This window comes from Gastrolobium bilobum, unplaced genomic scaffold (genome assembly GCF_033153095.1).
Source record: "Gastrolobium bilobum isolate Gb01-03AN ecotype WA unplaced genomic scaffold, APGP_CSIRO_Gbil_v1 utg3440, whole genome shotgun sequence".
NCBI classification, from domain to species: domain Eukaryota; kingdom Viridiplantae; phylum Streptophyta; class Magnoliopsida; order Fabales; family Fabaceae; genus Gastrolobium; species Gastrolobium bilobum.
In genome coordinates, this window is record NW_026897292.1 from 173,686 (window position 1) to 190,631 (window position 16,946).

The following is a 16,946-nucleotide window of genomic DNA, read 5'->3' on the forward strand; positions in this document are numbered from 1 at the left end:
TCTTCTAATAATACCATTCATTCCAGCCTCACTAGCTTCTAATCTACGAAGCACCTCATCGTGATTCGCATTGTTTCTGCGCAGACCTTCCTCCAAGAGGGCCAATATTTGATCCATGTTGCGTGTCAATACCATCCGCAGAGCTCCCAGATCGGAGCTCTGATACCAATTTGTTACAGATTTCTTCTCAACGATAAACAACAACTACTAAAAGGAATTAATGATCTAATAACATAGGATTTTTTGGCCTGAATACTTCAGATTTTTTTATATATTTTCCAAAGACAATTACAAGACAATTAAACAGAGACAAATTCAGCATTACATCTAAAAGAGAAAATTACAATGAATCGTAATTTGCAACAACGGAGAAATACTCAAGCTAATTCTAAAGCAATTATAGAGGCTATAGGCTTTCCCATTCACCAAAGCCAGGTGCCCAAGGTTCAGTATTTCCACGATGCCTCTCCCCTTGCCATCCATGCTCAATATAACCAATTCTCTCGCCCTTCACGTTCCATTCTGTTAAGGGGCATTCCTGTAATCTGTTCTGCTGACGTGATATCCATGTTGGTATCAGTATTGTAATGGTTCTTTTAGGCCATTTGGGCCCAAACCTTTCTGGTCTTATCCCTTTTGTATGTTTTGGCCTGAATTGCATCAGATAATCCTCAAAATCCATCTACCAATCAAAACTTCTAACTAAAGTATTTAGGTATGTGTGTAAAACACATGTTAAAAATATAGGTATTGCAAGTTCTTTAATGTGTGTGTGGCTAGTGGGTGTTTGAGTTTTTATTTATTTATTTATTTATCATGTTGTGAATGTAGATCGAAAATGAGTGATGTGCTTGATATGTGTGAATGAAGAAATTCTTCTTCTTTTTTAACCAAATGATGATAGCTCAGTTGGCGCTAGAAAATTGAGCAGGTGGGGGATGAGAGCGTGTATTAAATCCTTCACGGTATCGTTTTTGGGAAGGGTTTGATGTCTTAATCCTACGACCTGCCCCGAATCAGACTAGTCGCGAAGCGATGAACTGATTAGAATATCTCAAAAAAAATCCTTTTTTGAAACTTCAATATATCATGTATTTATTGAATTTGGTGGAAATGAGTTCAACCAACACTTGGCATGGTCCATAGAGAGAGAAAAGGAAAAACTTCAATCCAATAGTATCATAGTTACACCATTCACCCTAAAAGTATTGCACATCTCCAAGAAATTTATGAGATAATTTGGATTCTTATTTTGCATTCGAGCAAACTGTGTTTTGTAATTGATCAGACCAAATACAGTATGGATTGGCCTATATGTATTGAGCTCAATCACACACGGTTGAATCACCTTACGTCGTTGTTGGCCTGGGCCTAGTGTTGCTGTTAGAATGATCTTGAGCTTTGTCCTTCACGTTGGCACGTTGCTTCAAATGAGGGGGTACCTGCGAAGACACTCTGATGCTTAAGTTAGTATCAGAGGCAGGTGTGTTATGTTGTTAAAGTAAAGGATGATCGTACCTTGGTGGTATATCGTGTGTTTATATAGTAACTGGGATGCCGCCTTAGTTAAGGCGGCTTGGCTTCTGAGTGGCCAGCCTTGGGCTGCAGGTCATTTAGAGGACCTGTGTAACCTTATCTTTCAGAGGATCTAGTAGTAGATTTGAGGCAAGCTGGAGTTGTTCGTTGTTTACTGGAGCTAAGGCGCGGTGGAGTTACCTTGAGCCTTAAGTTTACTTCTCTTAGAAGGTTTCATACGTGATATGAGAATCGATTCTTGTGTGCTGCGATGAGACCATCGCGTCCTGTATGTCGCGATGGAGATATCGCGTCTGGAACGCCGCGATGTGGGCATCGCGTCAATGCTTGTTCCTTGTGCTTCGGAAGGGCTTGGACTTTCCTTATGGGGCTTTGATTGGGCCTATATTTTACTCGGATCAGTAATATTTTGGATCACTGATTATCTAAGCTCATAGTCATTAAAGGGTGTTTTGCATTCTGTGTCATACTTACATAAAAGTAAGTGAGTCTAATTATAAAGAGAAAAAAATTTCTACAACAAAAACAGAAATATTGAACCTATTGTATATAGGGTTTGTTTTTCTTATGTTACATGAGAAAACAAACCCTTCCTACACACCATAAAAATGTTTGCCATTCATTTTTTTTTTTTTTTTTTTTAAATAAGTGGGTCCCACACTTGATGTATTTATCACATGAGATTAGAATTCTCCTACGACATAAGATTTATTTTTTCCATTGTATATATACCTAAATTTTATTTTACATATAACACATTTTTTTTTGGAGATTATCCCCTCGGTAATTTTACAGATTCTCTATAGACTAATCTGGAGTTTGGAACGAGTCCAAGATTAAGGCTTTAAACTCTTCCCAAAGATGATATTGAGGAGGATCGAACACATGCTCTCACCCTGCTCAACTCTTATGCGTCAACTGAGCTACTATCATTTAATTAACACACACACATATATATATATATATATATATAGTCTCCTTAACCAGTTCATTCTTTAGACTAGTCTAATTTAAGTACCGTCGGATTCTACAGAAAGAGCAGCTCTGTCAAGACCATTTTTTTTATTCCCCAAGCTCGAATATAAGACAACTAGTTAAAGGACATAAACTCTTTACCTTTTGTACGAGTATTTGATAGACACTTTTATTCTGGAATCTGTGACTAAGAATTAGCGGCTTGTCGAAAGTAGTTTAATTTTAGCAGACTGTGAAGTGTGAACAGGGAATGTATTACAACCAAAAATGAGACTGTGAACAGGGAATGTATTACAACCAAAATTGGCTTTGGCGTTTAGAACTAGCGCTTGGTGCTCCACCTTTTTTCCACTTGAAGCTTCTGGAAGTGCTGCATCTTAAAAAAGAATTGCGGTAAAAAGTCAAAATTTATTCAAGGAGGGGAAATAACTAGTTGGGTTGGTAAGAAGGCGATACTCTTACCGCTTTTACAATACGTCAAAGCAATTAATTTAACTTAAAAATTTGAATTATTAAATAAAAAAAATATTAATATATATTAAGAGCAATTAAAAATGTCAATTTTTTTAATTTAACACCAAATTTTAATTATTAATTTTTATCAATCCAACAATTATAATTTATTAAATCATATTTATTAATTAATTATTTTATTAATTTTCAATAATAAATTATAATCATTAAATTAACAAAAATCAACTGGTAAGATTTTAACACCCCGGTCCTTATATATTAATATTAAAAGCACAATTTTGTTCTCAAATTACAAATTCGTGATAGCACTTGCACCACCCATCAATCACCCCCAAGTCCCCCACTTCTAATAGATACCATCACTATTCACTCTCACACTTTCCTCCCTTCACTCTAAGATACCCACCCATTTACTCAGCTCTAAGCAAGTGCTGATACCTAAAGTTTAGCAGAAATTTAATGTCCACGAATTAAATATTTGTGGTACATTACCACTCAATAATAGAGATAGTAAACTTTTAACACATCCTGGATGCTTATGAATTAAATTGATAGTTGTTTCCACCGAACAACTCGTACCAAGTGAATGAACCAAAGAAATTTTGGAGGGGAATTGAAAAAACATTGGTCACTCTGAAAGATAGTACAAAGTTCGAAATGAAACGAGTCATCAAACACTTAACACAGGAAAAAAGAAGAAGAAAAAACTGTCCTCTGGAAGCCACAAAAACTGTTGTATCAACAATCCAAGTAATGATATTAAAAAATGGCACCCAGTAGTTGCACCATTCTTTTGTTTTTCGCTGGACTATAGTTGCACCTAACTATGTATGTATTAGTTATCACGCTTGGAACTTCTGCTGCTATACATTTTATTTCAGATAACCCCCTTCCATGTCTCTGGCATGCTCCAATTGGCCATATTAGCCACAAAGTATAAATCAATCCATATGGTTGTGGAACCCAGGGAGAAGGGAAGTGATAAATCCAAATACAATCATCTGGATCTCCTTCACAATTCCCCACCACTGGTTGCCAGCATTGCCTCTACCAGGTTCCGCCACATTTTCATTCTCAACTGCCCGGTCCGCATCATTAGTGGGCTGGTTCCCAATCTCAGCTTCAGGTTGGCCCTCTACCAAAAGTTAACAATAAGAAAAGGCAAGCATGTGTCCATAAGTGATCAAAACTTAAATTGATAATTATCCGTACAGAAACAGTGCATGTATTTAAAAAGTGAAATTCAACCCATAGAAAAAAAATAAAATAAAATGAACCTCCAAAGCTTCCAAGAAACAAATACTTCGCAGATTACATCATAAATTGCATCAGCTCTATCATTTTTTTCAAGTAGAATCAGCTCTTATCATTTAGGTTTCAAAACAAGCACATGCAAAATCATATGCATAAAATGAAAGCAAATCATACCTGCTGGAGCAGCATTGTCAATCTCCTGCCTGGCAGCAGGAACATTTTCAGCCCTGGCTGCAGGTCTTGGTGAATGAGGAGGTGCTGCTGCTCTATGCATACCTTGTGAAAGCCATCTTACAACCGGTGTCAAAGCTCCAGTTTGATATCTGTAACACATCTCAAAAGTAAAGCTTCCATTCACAACCTAACCACAACTGAGTTCAGCAATGTTACATGCACCGATATTTACACATGCTCACCCATACTAAGTCCAAATAAACAGACACTGAATATGTAAAAAATTGAATAAACAAAATACAAGATATGACGGGGAAATCTATATCAGAAGCATTTCCTGGGTCGGAGTTCTACAACCTAATGATCATACATGGCAGAACTTGCAAGCAGTAAACATCTTAAAACAAAAAAATGGTAAATACTTACAAATATACAAGAGCAGCAAATAACACAAGGACAGCAAGCCTCTGCCTTGATCCATCTTGGTTGAACAAAAAGATTACAGCTGCCAGCTTCAACATAAGCAACAAATCAATTTGAAATGCAATTTGAAATCTCCTAACAACAACTTGTCTTTGAGGTGCAGGCTGCTGCTGTTGAGGATGCTGTTGCTGTGCTGCTTGCCCCTGATTTTCACTGGCAGCAGCAGCTTCAGAACTAGGCCTACTGCTGATGGTGCCCATTCAGTTAAAGAAACCATTAATATTAATTAAAATATTTTTCAACAAAAATAATCACCAATAAGACAATTACTATCATTGTTTAAAATGTCCAATTTTGTTTCTCCTTCTCACCTACAATTCTGTTTTCTTTAATTTCCACATTCCCTATATCTAATTTTCTTGGTAGACTGTATTAAAATCCACCCTATCAAATCCCTAATTGTTTCTTGCTTGATTTATCCCTACCCCATCAACCCCAAATCCTTATTCCCGATGTTACTGTTCACAGACCTAAAAAGCCACGTGCTTGACCTTTAACCCTACTTCTACTTCTAAATCCCTCTTGCCTTTACATACCTAAAATAACCCTTCAATCCATCTACCCATGATTCCCCAAATAAAACCCTACTTTCTAATTAGTTTAAGTACTAACTAAGCCTTCCACTGTCATACATTAAAAGTTAATAAAAACATTTTACACTTAGGTTTATTTCCCCATTAGAAGTAACATGGGAAAACGCTATGTGTGATTTTAGCAAATCAACTTGAATGTATTATAAGTTTATAGCTTATTAAAGATGATAATCAAGTTTTGTTCACAAGAACTACAGTATATAACATGCTGTTAGTGAAGGTTTTACATAGAGAAATTCAGAGAGAGAGGAGGGAGGGGATTCATCATTAAAAAGGGGAACACATACATGGTCCTTTTCTGATGCCTCTACAAAACCATCCATGTCTTAAACCATCAGCTCTAACTCCGTCAAAATTTAACAACAACTGCATGGAAAACTCCTTCCTCATATTGCTAGCAGTTACAACATCCTTGCTTTAAGTAATGTCATTTCAACATTCTTTTATTTATACTTTAGCAATTCAAAAAACTATTCTTCTTCTATGAAGCGATCATTGCTGACCAAGTTGATATTGCAAATCCTAGAAATTTTATAGTTCAGCTAAAGTATCTACAGGAAACAAAGTATGAAAAATGTATAAATGTACTCATTTATTTCCAATACATCCATTTTACAAAACATGCTTGAATATCAGCATAAGTAGCAAATTCCTTTAAATTGTGCAATAACTAAGTTTCAAATAGGCCAGAATATCATCATAATAAAATAACTAGCAATAATCACATACGTGGGAGTGTGGTAAGTCAGCGGAATCAGAGTGTTGTATGGAAGTCCAGTAACATGTCTATCAAAGGGATGAACAGGAACAGCATATATGCCAGCACCACGGTTCACCTGTTCCTCATTTTGTGGCTGAGGAGTTAACCCTGGAACAAGTGCAGGGTACATAGCAGGAAACATTTGATAATATCCAACCGGAAATGGAGGAAAATTGGAAAATGCAGGGACCTGAGGCAACAAAAGCCACACAAAAATCATGACCACAATTCAAATACATGCATCTATAACAACAACAACAACGATTCAGAGCACATTTCCATTCACAAGTTCACAGAGCAAGCTCAGAATACGGACAACTAAAAGCACAAATTTGAGCTAAATCCCAAATTAACATTTTCGATTCCGCTTAAAATTTGTGTTCTGTGAGCTCGTGTCTGCAAATTAACAAAATACAAAAATTAAAAAATAAAAATTGATGCCCCAGGTACCGATTAGATTGCACTGCGAATGATCCTGGTCTATCAGTTAAGAAATCAAACAACTATGTACTTGAAAGGAAAATAATAATAATAATAATAAAACCCTAGCTTCAGTTACAATTATATGAAAATGGGTTTTGTGCATTTGATATTAGAGCAATCAAAGGCGTAGACGAGGCAGTGGGTACAGAAACTACGAAAGCGGAAATGGAATTGAAGTAGATAGTGAAACCTGGGATGAATCTTGGGGCGATTTCTGAGGACGAGGAGGAGGAGAAGAAGAAGAAGAAGAAGGTTGTGAGCTCGACGGCACCGTTTCGGAAGGGTTTTCTGCCATTGGGATAGATTTGCTCAGGTGTCAAAGTGTTTGGCTTTGTAAATGTGAAAATTGAAAGTTTGAGATTTGAGGTTTTATTCAACGCCGAATGAACTCAATTCATGAGGAAGACAAGAGAGGAATTATTGCGTGGATTCGTAGCACAAACAAATCACCATATGACACGTAAGACTCATTACGACACGCTTGTAGATGTGTACTGTTTTGTAACTTTCTTTCTTTCTTTTTTTCGAGATAGGGGAGTGCCTTCAGTATAATTTTTTTTTCTTAAAACTTGTACAATTATAGATTTGTCGATGTGATCAGGATATTTTGATAAAATTTATATAATAAAAAAATAATAATATTTTTAAAATTTTTTTGATTATCAAAACGATATAATTTTAAGATTGTTAAAATTAATTTTATCTTTTGTAATAAGATAAATATTTTTTCCTAAAACTATTATGTTTTCTTTTAAAACTAACTATTTTAAAAAAAAAAATCAATATGAAACTATCCAGGCACAAGATGTTATTCCACAAGTGAGGCAAGAAATAGCATCTTTAATATATAAAAAAAGTTGCTGATTCTTTCTTCGTTCTACCAGTTATTCTCAACATGGTTATCAAGTTCAGAACCTCAAGTTGGGCTTTTCCTATTGCTTCTATCCAACAACCCGGTCATGGCTATCTGCAACCTAGAGCATACTCTAATCTATCAATAAGTCTACGCATGCACTCAACCACCATTCGCGCCTTCGGCAGCTTGAAGGAATGCACTACTACTATGAACATGGAGGTGTTAGAACAACCTCGGCCTGCTCTTCCTCTGTATAAGCATTAGTTGTGGGATAGAGAAAAAGTTTGGCTTGAGACATTTTGAGAATTTTGTGAGAAAAGTTTAAAGCTTTGATTTTGAGGGCAACTCTAGGAGAAGCTTGAGTGTTAGATCTCTTTAGGAAAGTTTGAGTAATTACCGCTATTGCATATGAGGTTTGAGTATACCACCACTTGTTGGTAAAGCTTGATTCTTGCGACCTATTTTTTTTTATAGTGGAAGTTTGATTATGGACTAGTGTCCCGTGATTTTTTTACTTTTTCACACTGAAGAAAGTTTTTCCACGTTAAAATCTTGTTTGTATTCATTCTCTCTCTCTCTCTCTCTCTCTCTCTCTCTCTCTCTCTCTCTCTCTCTCCCTTTTGCAATTTTTGTTTCTGCTACATATAGGCTGACTTGGTGAGTTCAGGCCGACCTTTCTGATAGTCGAGCTCGACGTTTGACTTCTGCAAAGTCTCCTTAGCTGAGATTGAGGGACCGAGTTTGTCCCAACAGTAGTATAAAAGCTCGGTTTCGATGGGTTCTAAAGGAGACGAGATGGAAACCAAAGGCTCTGCCCATAGTGGAGACATGTTCAAGCTGATCACGGACAACATCACATACTGGAGATCGATGATGGAAGACCACTTGTATTACAAAGACTTGTATGGGCTCATCCTCAATGCGACGAGACCAGAAGGAAGAACGAGAAGGAATGTAAAGTCCTGAATCGGAAGGCGGTGGCTATGATCAGAAAATACATCGACAAAAGCCTTTTTGAGAACGTGTCCGAGTTTACAAATGCATACGAATTGTGGATGAAGTTGGAGTCTATGATTCAGAAGAAAACTCCCAAGAATAAAGCATACCTGGTACGTCGACTTACAAAGCTCAAATACAAGGAAGGTGAATCAGCTCATCACTTACAAAGGTATTGTGAATACAAGGATGGTGAATCAGCAGCATACCTGGTATGATTGAGCACCTCAACACTTACAAAGATATTGTGAATCACCTGTCTAAGGCCGAGATGAAGGTTGATAACAAGATGTAGGCTTTGCTGTTGTTGAGCTCGATGCTAGAAAGTTGGGATACTCTGACGGTGACTTTGAGCAACTCGGCTCCTGATGGTAAGATGACAATGAAAACTGTGACTGTAACACCCCGTATATATCCGGTAGTGTTATCATTACATCGTCAATTTCATAAAATATCACCTGAATGTGAATTGTAATAAGACATCTACTGAAATACCTCAATATAACATATAAAGTGAGTATCTAAGTCACGTTATTACATCACGTAATCCAGACAATATCCTGATACATTAATACAACTCTAATTAAAACAAGACATAACAAGTCTACGTGGCATGGACAATCCTCATGCTCACCAAATCAACAGCGTCTCAACAAGATAATCCAAAATCATAAAATGAAGCTAAAAGCATCTAAGCACCAAGCATATCCAGCATCCAACAAGTCAGCATATAATATCATCAATATCTAACTCAGCTTCGGCCTCCTGCCGCCTGAGGTCTCAACATTACCTGACCCTGAAATAAGCATTCCCCAAACGTGGGGTGAGATCTCTAAACCAGAAATCTCAGTAAGACTAGGGGTCCTCAAGGATCTTCCACCCCAAGCTCACTTACACGTGCAATATAAGTTCTAAAAGCATTTATATCAATATCAGTTCCAAAACTATGCAGTGCAACAGATATTCATGCCATGTGTGTTTATCACTATTCTACTGTCCAGAGAAATGCAGGAATACGTCTATACCTACATGTAGTACAAGGAACACCGCTTGCACCTCACCCACAGCCTCACCATCTTGTATGTACCACATACTCAGGCTTACCGTATAGGTGGAACACCACATGCATATCATAAAGGCACTAGCATATAACAGCTCAACAGCATTTTCAAAACATCAAAAGCATGTAACACAGCATGCATATAACCATACCCCCGTGGGACATGGTGGAACCACAACATGGCTAAACCGAGGACACGAAAGCTTACCTTGTAAGCTCACTATCCAATGCCAAGAGTCCTCACAGCTCAAGTCCAACACACAGAAGATCACAATCTGATTTAGGACCAGCAAGTGTATCAACATACATAGCTCAAAAGCATTAACATAAAGACTACGTTCTCCTTTTACGATTTACGTCTTAAGGCTTCCAACAAAGCCACAAGCCCTTAATCACATGATTCTGACTTAGTTCATTAATTACAGAAGTTCAACTTCATCAATCTAGGGTCCACAAACTCCCAATAGCCTACTGTCCTCACAACACAGCTACTGTTCTTCGAAATCTCAGAATATTCAGATATTCGTCGGGACATATCCGGATATACAATATCCGGATATCTCACTGACAATATCCGGATATTCAATATCCGGATATCATGATCCCCATATCCGAATATCCATATTCGAATATCCATATCCGGATATCCATATCCGGATATCAATATCCGGATATTTCACGGGCAAATATCCGGATATTTCACGACAAAATGCAGTTTCTACATTTCGCGAAGATATCCTTCAAAGGTTGGGTTTTTACCGATTTTAGACACTAACACATGCATTTCTAGGTGTGTTAAGCATTACCCAACATTAGGTTATCATCTTTTAACAATTACATGCATCAAGGTTCCATTTTTAAGCATAAAAACTCAAGTTCAAAGGTGGTGATCATACCACAAGCTAAAAACAGAGGTAGATGATGCTCTTGGAGCTTTCTCAACTGCTCCAAAACTCAGACCAACAAAGACCACGAAAATGAGAAGCAAACAAGGCTCTTCCTCACCAAAGGTGGCTCCTTGGACCTCCAAATGAGAAACACAAGGTTCACTCACTCTCCAACCCAAAGTCAGCACCCAACACCCCCTAAAACTGACCTCCTTACACAGAAAAGAAGCCATTTTCCCACTCACAAGGATGGTTCTTACTCACACCAAGTGTATAGATGAAGAGAAGTGGAAGAGGAAGCTTCAAAGCTCACCAAATGGAGCACAAGGCAATGGAACAGTGCACACACACAAGTTGACCAGCCTCTCTCACGTAGGAATGAAGGAGTCTAGGATTTTGTGCCCATAATAAGAGTATTTATATCCCACTCACACTTAAACACGCAGTATTAACTTTAATTGCTACGCTTAGCATTTTAATACCAAACTTTGGATTCTTAACCTACTCAATTTTACAAGAATTATCATATTTTTATTATATTTTCGGAGCACCTTTCCGGTACGCGCTTTTCATAGCCAGTATCAGTTTCTGGCACCAGTTCTCATTATTTAGACTTGAAACTCGTTTTACAAGTCCTATATATTATTATAGTAATTATTATGCACTTATTATAATTTCTCGGGATACTTTTTCGGTACGCATTTATATCGACTAGCAGAACCGGTATCTGTAATTTTCTCCCGAAAAGCGATTTCAGCATTCTGAATCACTTATCATAATTATTAAAGCCTCTTAATAATTATTAGGGTCAATTATGGAATCATTTCCTAATTTAACATAATTAATCAGTTAAACTCCTTATTTAACGGTGCGGGTTCTTACAGTGACAGACAACCTCTTGAATGAAGAATCCAGGAGAAGATAACGAGGTACAAGCAGCACGTCCGAGGCCAACGTTGTTGAGAATAGAGGAAGGTCCGACGCCTGGGATTGAATTAAGAATCGGGGTTGTGATGGAGGAGATATGTCTAGAGGCCGGTCAAGGTCGAAGTATAAACTGAAATGCTTCTATTATGGGAAGCTCGGACATAAGAAGTCGGACTACAAGACTCTACAGAAAGATGAGAAGAACGATGTAACGCTCGGCCGCTTCAAGAATCAATGACTATCCCCACATACTAACACGAGACTTTTCAGTGTGCTTTATCCTCACTCGCACACTTTCTGGGAAAACTTCCCAGGAGGTCACCTATCCCGGAATTGCTCCAAGTCAACACGCTTAACTATGGATTTTTTCCATTCCGGGCTACCGAAAAGCAGATGCATCTTGTTAGTATAGGTAGTACCAATTAATTCTTATAAGGTATCCCAAACTGTGCAGTCTCATACCTGCACAGTCTTTGGAATCCCTCTCTTTCGGGTGTCGATTCGATTCATTCGTTCATGTAACCCCCCGCTGGAAGCCTGTCAGGAGCCTCTCCTTGTCCATGCCCTTTTGCACCGACGATAACTCCCCGCCCTCGTCAGCGTTTGGGATGTTACAAACAACACTGTGAAGCCGGATCAGATCACTCCGAAGAAGAAAGAAGACAAGAGCACCAATGCGGTGGTGGCCAATGCTGATGTCGAGATCTTCCTACACGGTGAAGATAATTTTTTGAATGTTGCATATGACGACTGCACCTGGATTGTTGACTCTGGTGCCTCCTTCCACGTTAATCCGCACAAATATTTTTTCTCCTCTTACAGAGGTGGTGATTTTGGAGTCGTGAAGATGGGAAATCAGATGACTAGGATGATTGTTGGTGTCGGTGATGTGACCCTGACCATAGATGTCAGATGTCGACATGTGTTGAAATATATAAGGCATGTGCCTGACATGCATTTGAATCTAATCTCGGTAGGAAAGCTTGATGATGTTGGGTTAGTGAACTACTTCAGAAGTGGTACATGGAAATTGGCCAAGGGAAATTTGGTGGTTGCTTGAGGTAAGAAATAAGACTCATTGTACATGATGCAATAGTGCAGAAGTCAACTCTGTCCGAGATGGACCTAGCATGGCGTTATGGCACAAACGCCCATATGAGCGAGAAAGGGATCCAAATTTTGAACAAGAAAGCATTACTGGCTGGGTTTAAAGGGCAAGCGCTGGAGAGCTGCATGCACTGCCTAGCTACAAAGAAACACTGTGTTTCTTTCGTGAGATCGAATCAACCCAAACGACGTAGATACGTTCTTGACCTCGTTCATACCGACGTAGGTTTAATGTTAGAAAGATCCCTTGGTGGAGCTAACATTTTGTTTTATTTATTGATGATCATTCTCGCAAAGAGTGGCAATTTTTGTTGAAATCTAAAGACCAAGTTCTCCAAGCCTTCAAAGAATTTCAAGCTATGGTGGAAAGGGAGACTGACAAGAAGTTGAAAGTGGTTCGATCTGACAATAGTGGTGAGTACTGCAGCCTATTTGATTCTTACTTTAGAGCGACCGGGATCCGACTTGAGAATATGCCCCCCAAGACTCCTCAGCTGAATGGACTTGCTGAGAGGATGAACCAGACTATCAAAAAGAAGACTGGACAAGTCGAAAAGCGGCCTATGATCAATTGAAAGTATTTGGATGCCGAGCTGTCGTGCATATACCTAAAGATGAAAGGGCGAAGCTCGATGCAAATACGAAGAAATGTATTTACCTTGGTTCGCCGAGATGTGAGTTTGAATTTTGACTTTGGGATCCAATCAATAAGAAGATAGTGAGAAGCTGAGATGTAATCTTTCATGAGAACGAGACGATTCATGACATTTCAAAGCCCAAAGTCTGGGTTTCTATCCGAAGTGAAGAACCCGACTCTCCTATCCGAGTTGAAGCATGGGGAGTGAAATGCCTCCAGCATATATATGAATCTAAGCCAAAAAGAGAAAGAATCTTGATCAATCCTGGATAAAAGGGCTATAATTACTGTTAATTTGATAAATCTCAATCAGAGATCATGCAACTGATTTCCTTCTGATTGTGTAGGAAAACAGGACAAAAAGAAGCCCAATGTGGAAGTACAAAACTGAAGCCCCACGCTGATAGCGTGGGTATGGCGCTGACAGCACCAAAAGAACTTTTCATCCAGAGACATCCATGCTATTAGCAAGGAATTCGCGCTAGTAGCACCAGCCAATCTTGCAAACCACGCTGACAACCTGGGAACCACGCTAGTAGCGTGAACTTCCAGAACTGTGAACAAAACTCCCACACGAACAGCGTAGAAACCACGCTAGTAGCGTGGGAGGTACGAAAAAATCTGGAACATATCCTATTCTGAATTAGAGTACGATTGGACCAAGATGCAAGATGCAAGATGCAGATATAATCAAGATTTCTAAGCAAGGGTACAGAGTCTATAAATAGAGACTCAGACTCCCAGAGACAGACATCTTTGGCTGGAAAGAATAGTGAGGATCAGAGAATTGAAAGAATTCTTGGAGACTCGCGTTGGAGATCAGGATTCCAACGGAGTTGAAGACTGAAGACCATTGATCTTCCTTCTTCTTCTTTTCTTTTTCGTTTATGAACAATTTTTCTTATTTGAATTTGTTTAAGTCAGACATGAATATGTCTGGCTAATTTCTTTTTGTAGTTGGGATCACGGACCCAATGTGATCCTTTATATTTTCTGTATTGTTTTTATAATTTAATTAGTTTGTTTGTTTTATTCTGCCTATGTTAATTCTTCCATATCCTGATTAGAATTGGCCACTCTAATTATAAGGCTTTGAGGGTTAGGACTCACAATAGACATATTAGAGTTTTAGTCTGGATAAGGGTAGAATAACAATTTGTGCATGACCTAGGCATAAGCTTACATAGATTGCAGACTTTAATTCATTTGCTTAATTCTTAATTCAAGAGGAATTACTAGGATACTAGGATTTTAATTGGGTTAAAAGGTTGAAATCACTAAGACATTAGGGTTCAAGTAATTTATAGGAAAATAATGAATTGTCTGAGTAAACGAATTAGTTAATTATAAAATACAATATAAGAATATAAGGGAGGATCGGAGGTGAAGTGCATCCTGGCTACAGTTTTTTTTTTTATAATCTTTAATCAATCTCATATTTTCTGTTACGCTCTTGATCTTTTCTTGCATGCGTTTTCATATTATTGTTTTTAAAAATCTGTTTTAAAAATTTCAAAATCTATTACTTTCATAAATCAAACAAATTTTCTTTTCCAACTTAAGGGGAATAGTTAAATTAATACTTGGTGCATTAATCCTCGAGGAAACGATCTTTACTTATTACTTTTATTACTTGAAACGAACAGTATACTTGCCGATTTCGCAACAGGAAGAAAATTAAAAGAATGAAGAAAATGTTGAGAATGACCATGGTACGGAAGACCGAGGTAGTGATGACTGAGATGCTGAGATCCATGATCTGGAGATCCGAGATGAGCATGATAAGCTGGATTCTAAGCCTGATGAACCGACTAGACTTTTGAATCATTTATCAAAATTAGAAATTTGAATCAATTTGTATTTAGTCTATAAAAGGGTGCTTATGACCCTTATTCTAGGGGTTGAATTTTGTTATTTGAGAATTAGAAATTGAGAACTTGAGGGTTACTCATTTTTCAAAATCCTAACTTTCTCTTTGGCCACTTTTCTATGCGCTTTCGGCATCATTTGGTATTAGAGCACTAGGTTGCCTTCAACCAATGGCTGAACAGAATCATGGAGGTCGAGGACGATGGAGTCACGAGGGTAGGGAACATGGATTCGTTCCTGAAGAATATAGACAATTGCGTCAGATTGACTCGCGAGATATAGAAAATGAAGAGCTCGGAAGGAGGATCCAGGATTTGAAGCAACAACTTGAGCAAGAGTTGGACAAGAAAATCCAAGTTTTGAAGGGACTATGTGTGCAGGCACAGAGAAAGAGAATTCAAGACTTGGAGCTATGACTCGTGCGGGTATGCATGAAAATTCAAATTTTGAAGCAAACTCTTATGGAGGTGCAGAGCATGGAAATTCAATATTTAGAGCGGCTACTTGCGTGGACAAAGTTGGCCATTCAATCCGAAGAAAGAATGGAATCAGATGACGCATCTGATGACGAAGAAGAAGACGCCAATCCCTTGGGGATTCTAAACCAGGGACAGAATTGGGAAGTACAACCTGGAAATCAGTCCATTTTTCAAGATATCGAGATGCAAATCAGGATTCCTCACTTTGAAGTCTATGATCATTGTAAGAACCTGCACCGCTAATCAAGGAATTTAATTAATTAATTATGCAAAATTAGGAAATAATTCCATAGTTGACCCTAATAATTATTATGAGGCTTTAATAATTATAATTAGTGAGTAAGAATGCTGAAAATCGCTTTTCGGAAGAAAAGTGCAGATACCGGTTCCGTTAGTCGGTATAAATGCGTACCGAAAAAGTATCCCGGAAAATTAAAGTAAGTGCATGATAATTACTAGAATAATATTTAGGACTTGTATAACGAGTTTCGAGTCCAAATAATGAGAACTGTTGCTAGAAACCGGTACTGGCTTTGAAAAGCGCGTACCGAAAAGGTGCTCGAAAAATATAAGAAAATATGACAATTCTTGTAAAATTGAGTAGGTTAAGAATCCAAAGTTTGGGATTAAAATGCTAAGCGTAGCAATTAAAGCTAATATTGTGTGTTAGTGACTTAACCGCCTATATATACTTAATGGCACTAAACCCTAGGCTATATTGGAGGCTGCCTACGTGAGTTTTCTGATTTCTCTTTAGCCTTGTTCCTCCCATTTCCACCTTCATCACCCTTCCTCTTGTGAGCCAAAGGTGTCACCTTTCTCCTTGTTTTTGCCACTTAAACACGGTGTGTCTGGGGTAACCTTGGTGGTGAGTTGTGAAGCATTTCTGAGGATATGCTTGCTGTTGGTTGAGAGTGTTTGGGGATGTATAGTCTGAGTTTGTGTGAGTGGACCTGCTCTTGGCTTCTTGAGCTTCAAGAAGCCACCTTTTGGCACAAAGGGTCTAGCTTGAAGTGTATTTTCGTAGCCTTGTGAAGTCAGAACCTTGGAGTTGCATTGGAGGCTTCCTTTCTGCTTCATTTTTGAAGTTTTGAGCTATTGAGGTGAGCCATGATCACCTAAGCATCATTTTGAGGCCTAAAGTTTGTTTAATCTATTAAAAAGAGGAACTTTAACCATTTGAGTAAAAGAATGTGTTTCTGGGTTCATAACATGTTGGGTTATATCTGTTTAGGGAGTCATTGGACTCTCAATCGCGTTTGGACCCTTAAATTTGGGATTATGCAGAAGTTGGCTCGAATTTCTGTATTCTGTTGAAGAAGTATTCGAATACTTTTCGTGTAGTATTCAAATACTTGTTCATCAGGTGGTCGAATACTCTTGCTGGAGTATTGGA

At 38.1% G+C, this 16,946-nt stretch overlaps 1 protein-coding gene across 2 annotated transcripts; it reads right to left on the bottom strand.

Annotated features, from left to right (window-relative positions):
• Positions 1-3,477: 3,477 nt before the first annotated feature.
• LOC133305744 (uncharacterized) lies at positions 3,478-7,105 on the bottom strand. Of its 2 annotated transcripts, none has more exons than XM_061505984.1 (5): positions 6,923-7,105; positions 6,219-6,439; positions 4,840-5,082; positions 4,414-4,562; positions 3,478-4,120 (listed from the first exon to the last, which is right to left on the bottom strand). In XM_061505984.1, the coding sequence occupies exons 1-5, from the start codon at positions 7,025-7,027 to the stop codon at positions 3,927-3,929; spliced, it is 912 nt and encodes a 303-aa protein (XP_061361968.1). In that variant the 5' UTR covers positions 7,028-7,105; the 3' UTR covers positions 3,478-3,926. The 2 variants fall into 2 exon arrangements, with proteins under 2 accessions (XP_061361968.1, XP_061361969.1); XM_061505985.1 differs by having other exon boundaries at positions 3,480-4,120; positions 4,840-5,079.
• Positions 7,106-16,946: the final 9,841 nt, after the last annotated feature.

What these genes read in the sequence shown, in the direction of transcription:
- LOC133305744 (XM_061505984.1), bottom strand. Translation starts at nt 7,027, where the DNA reads ATGGCAGAAAACCCTTCCGAAACGGTGCCGTCGAGCTCACAACCTTCT. An exon ending in CGCCCCAAGATTCATCCCAG is followed by an intron (nt 6,440 to 6,922) that starts GTTTCACTATCT and finishes TTGTTGCCTCAG; the next exon opens with GTCCCTGCATTTTCCAATTT. An exon ending in CTGACTTACCACACTCCCAC is followed by an intron (nt 5,083 to 6,218) that starts GTATGTGATTAT and finishes GGGCACCATCAG; the next exon opens with CAGTAGGCCTAGTTCTGAAG.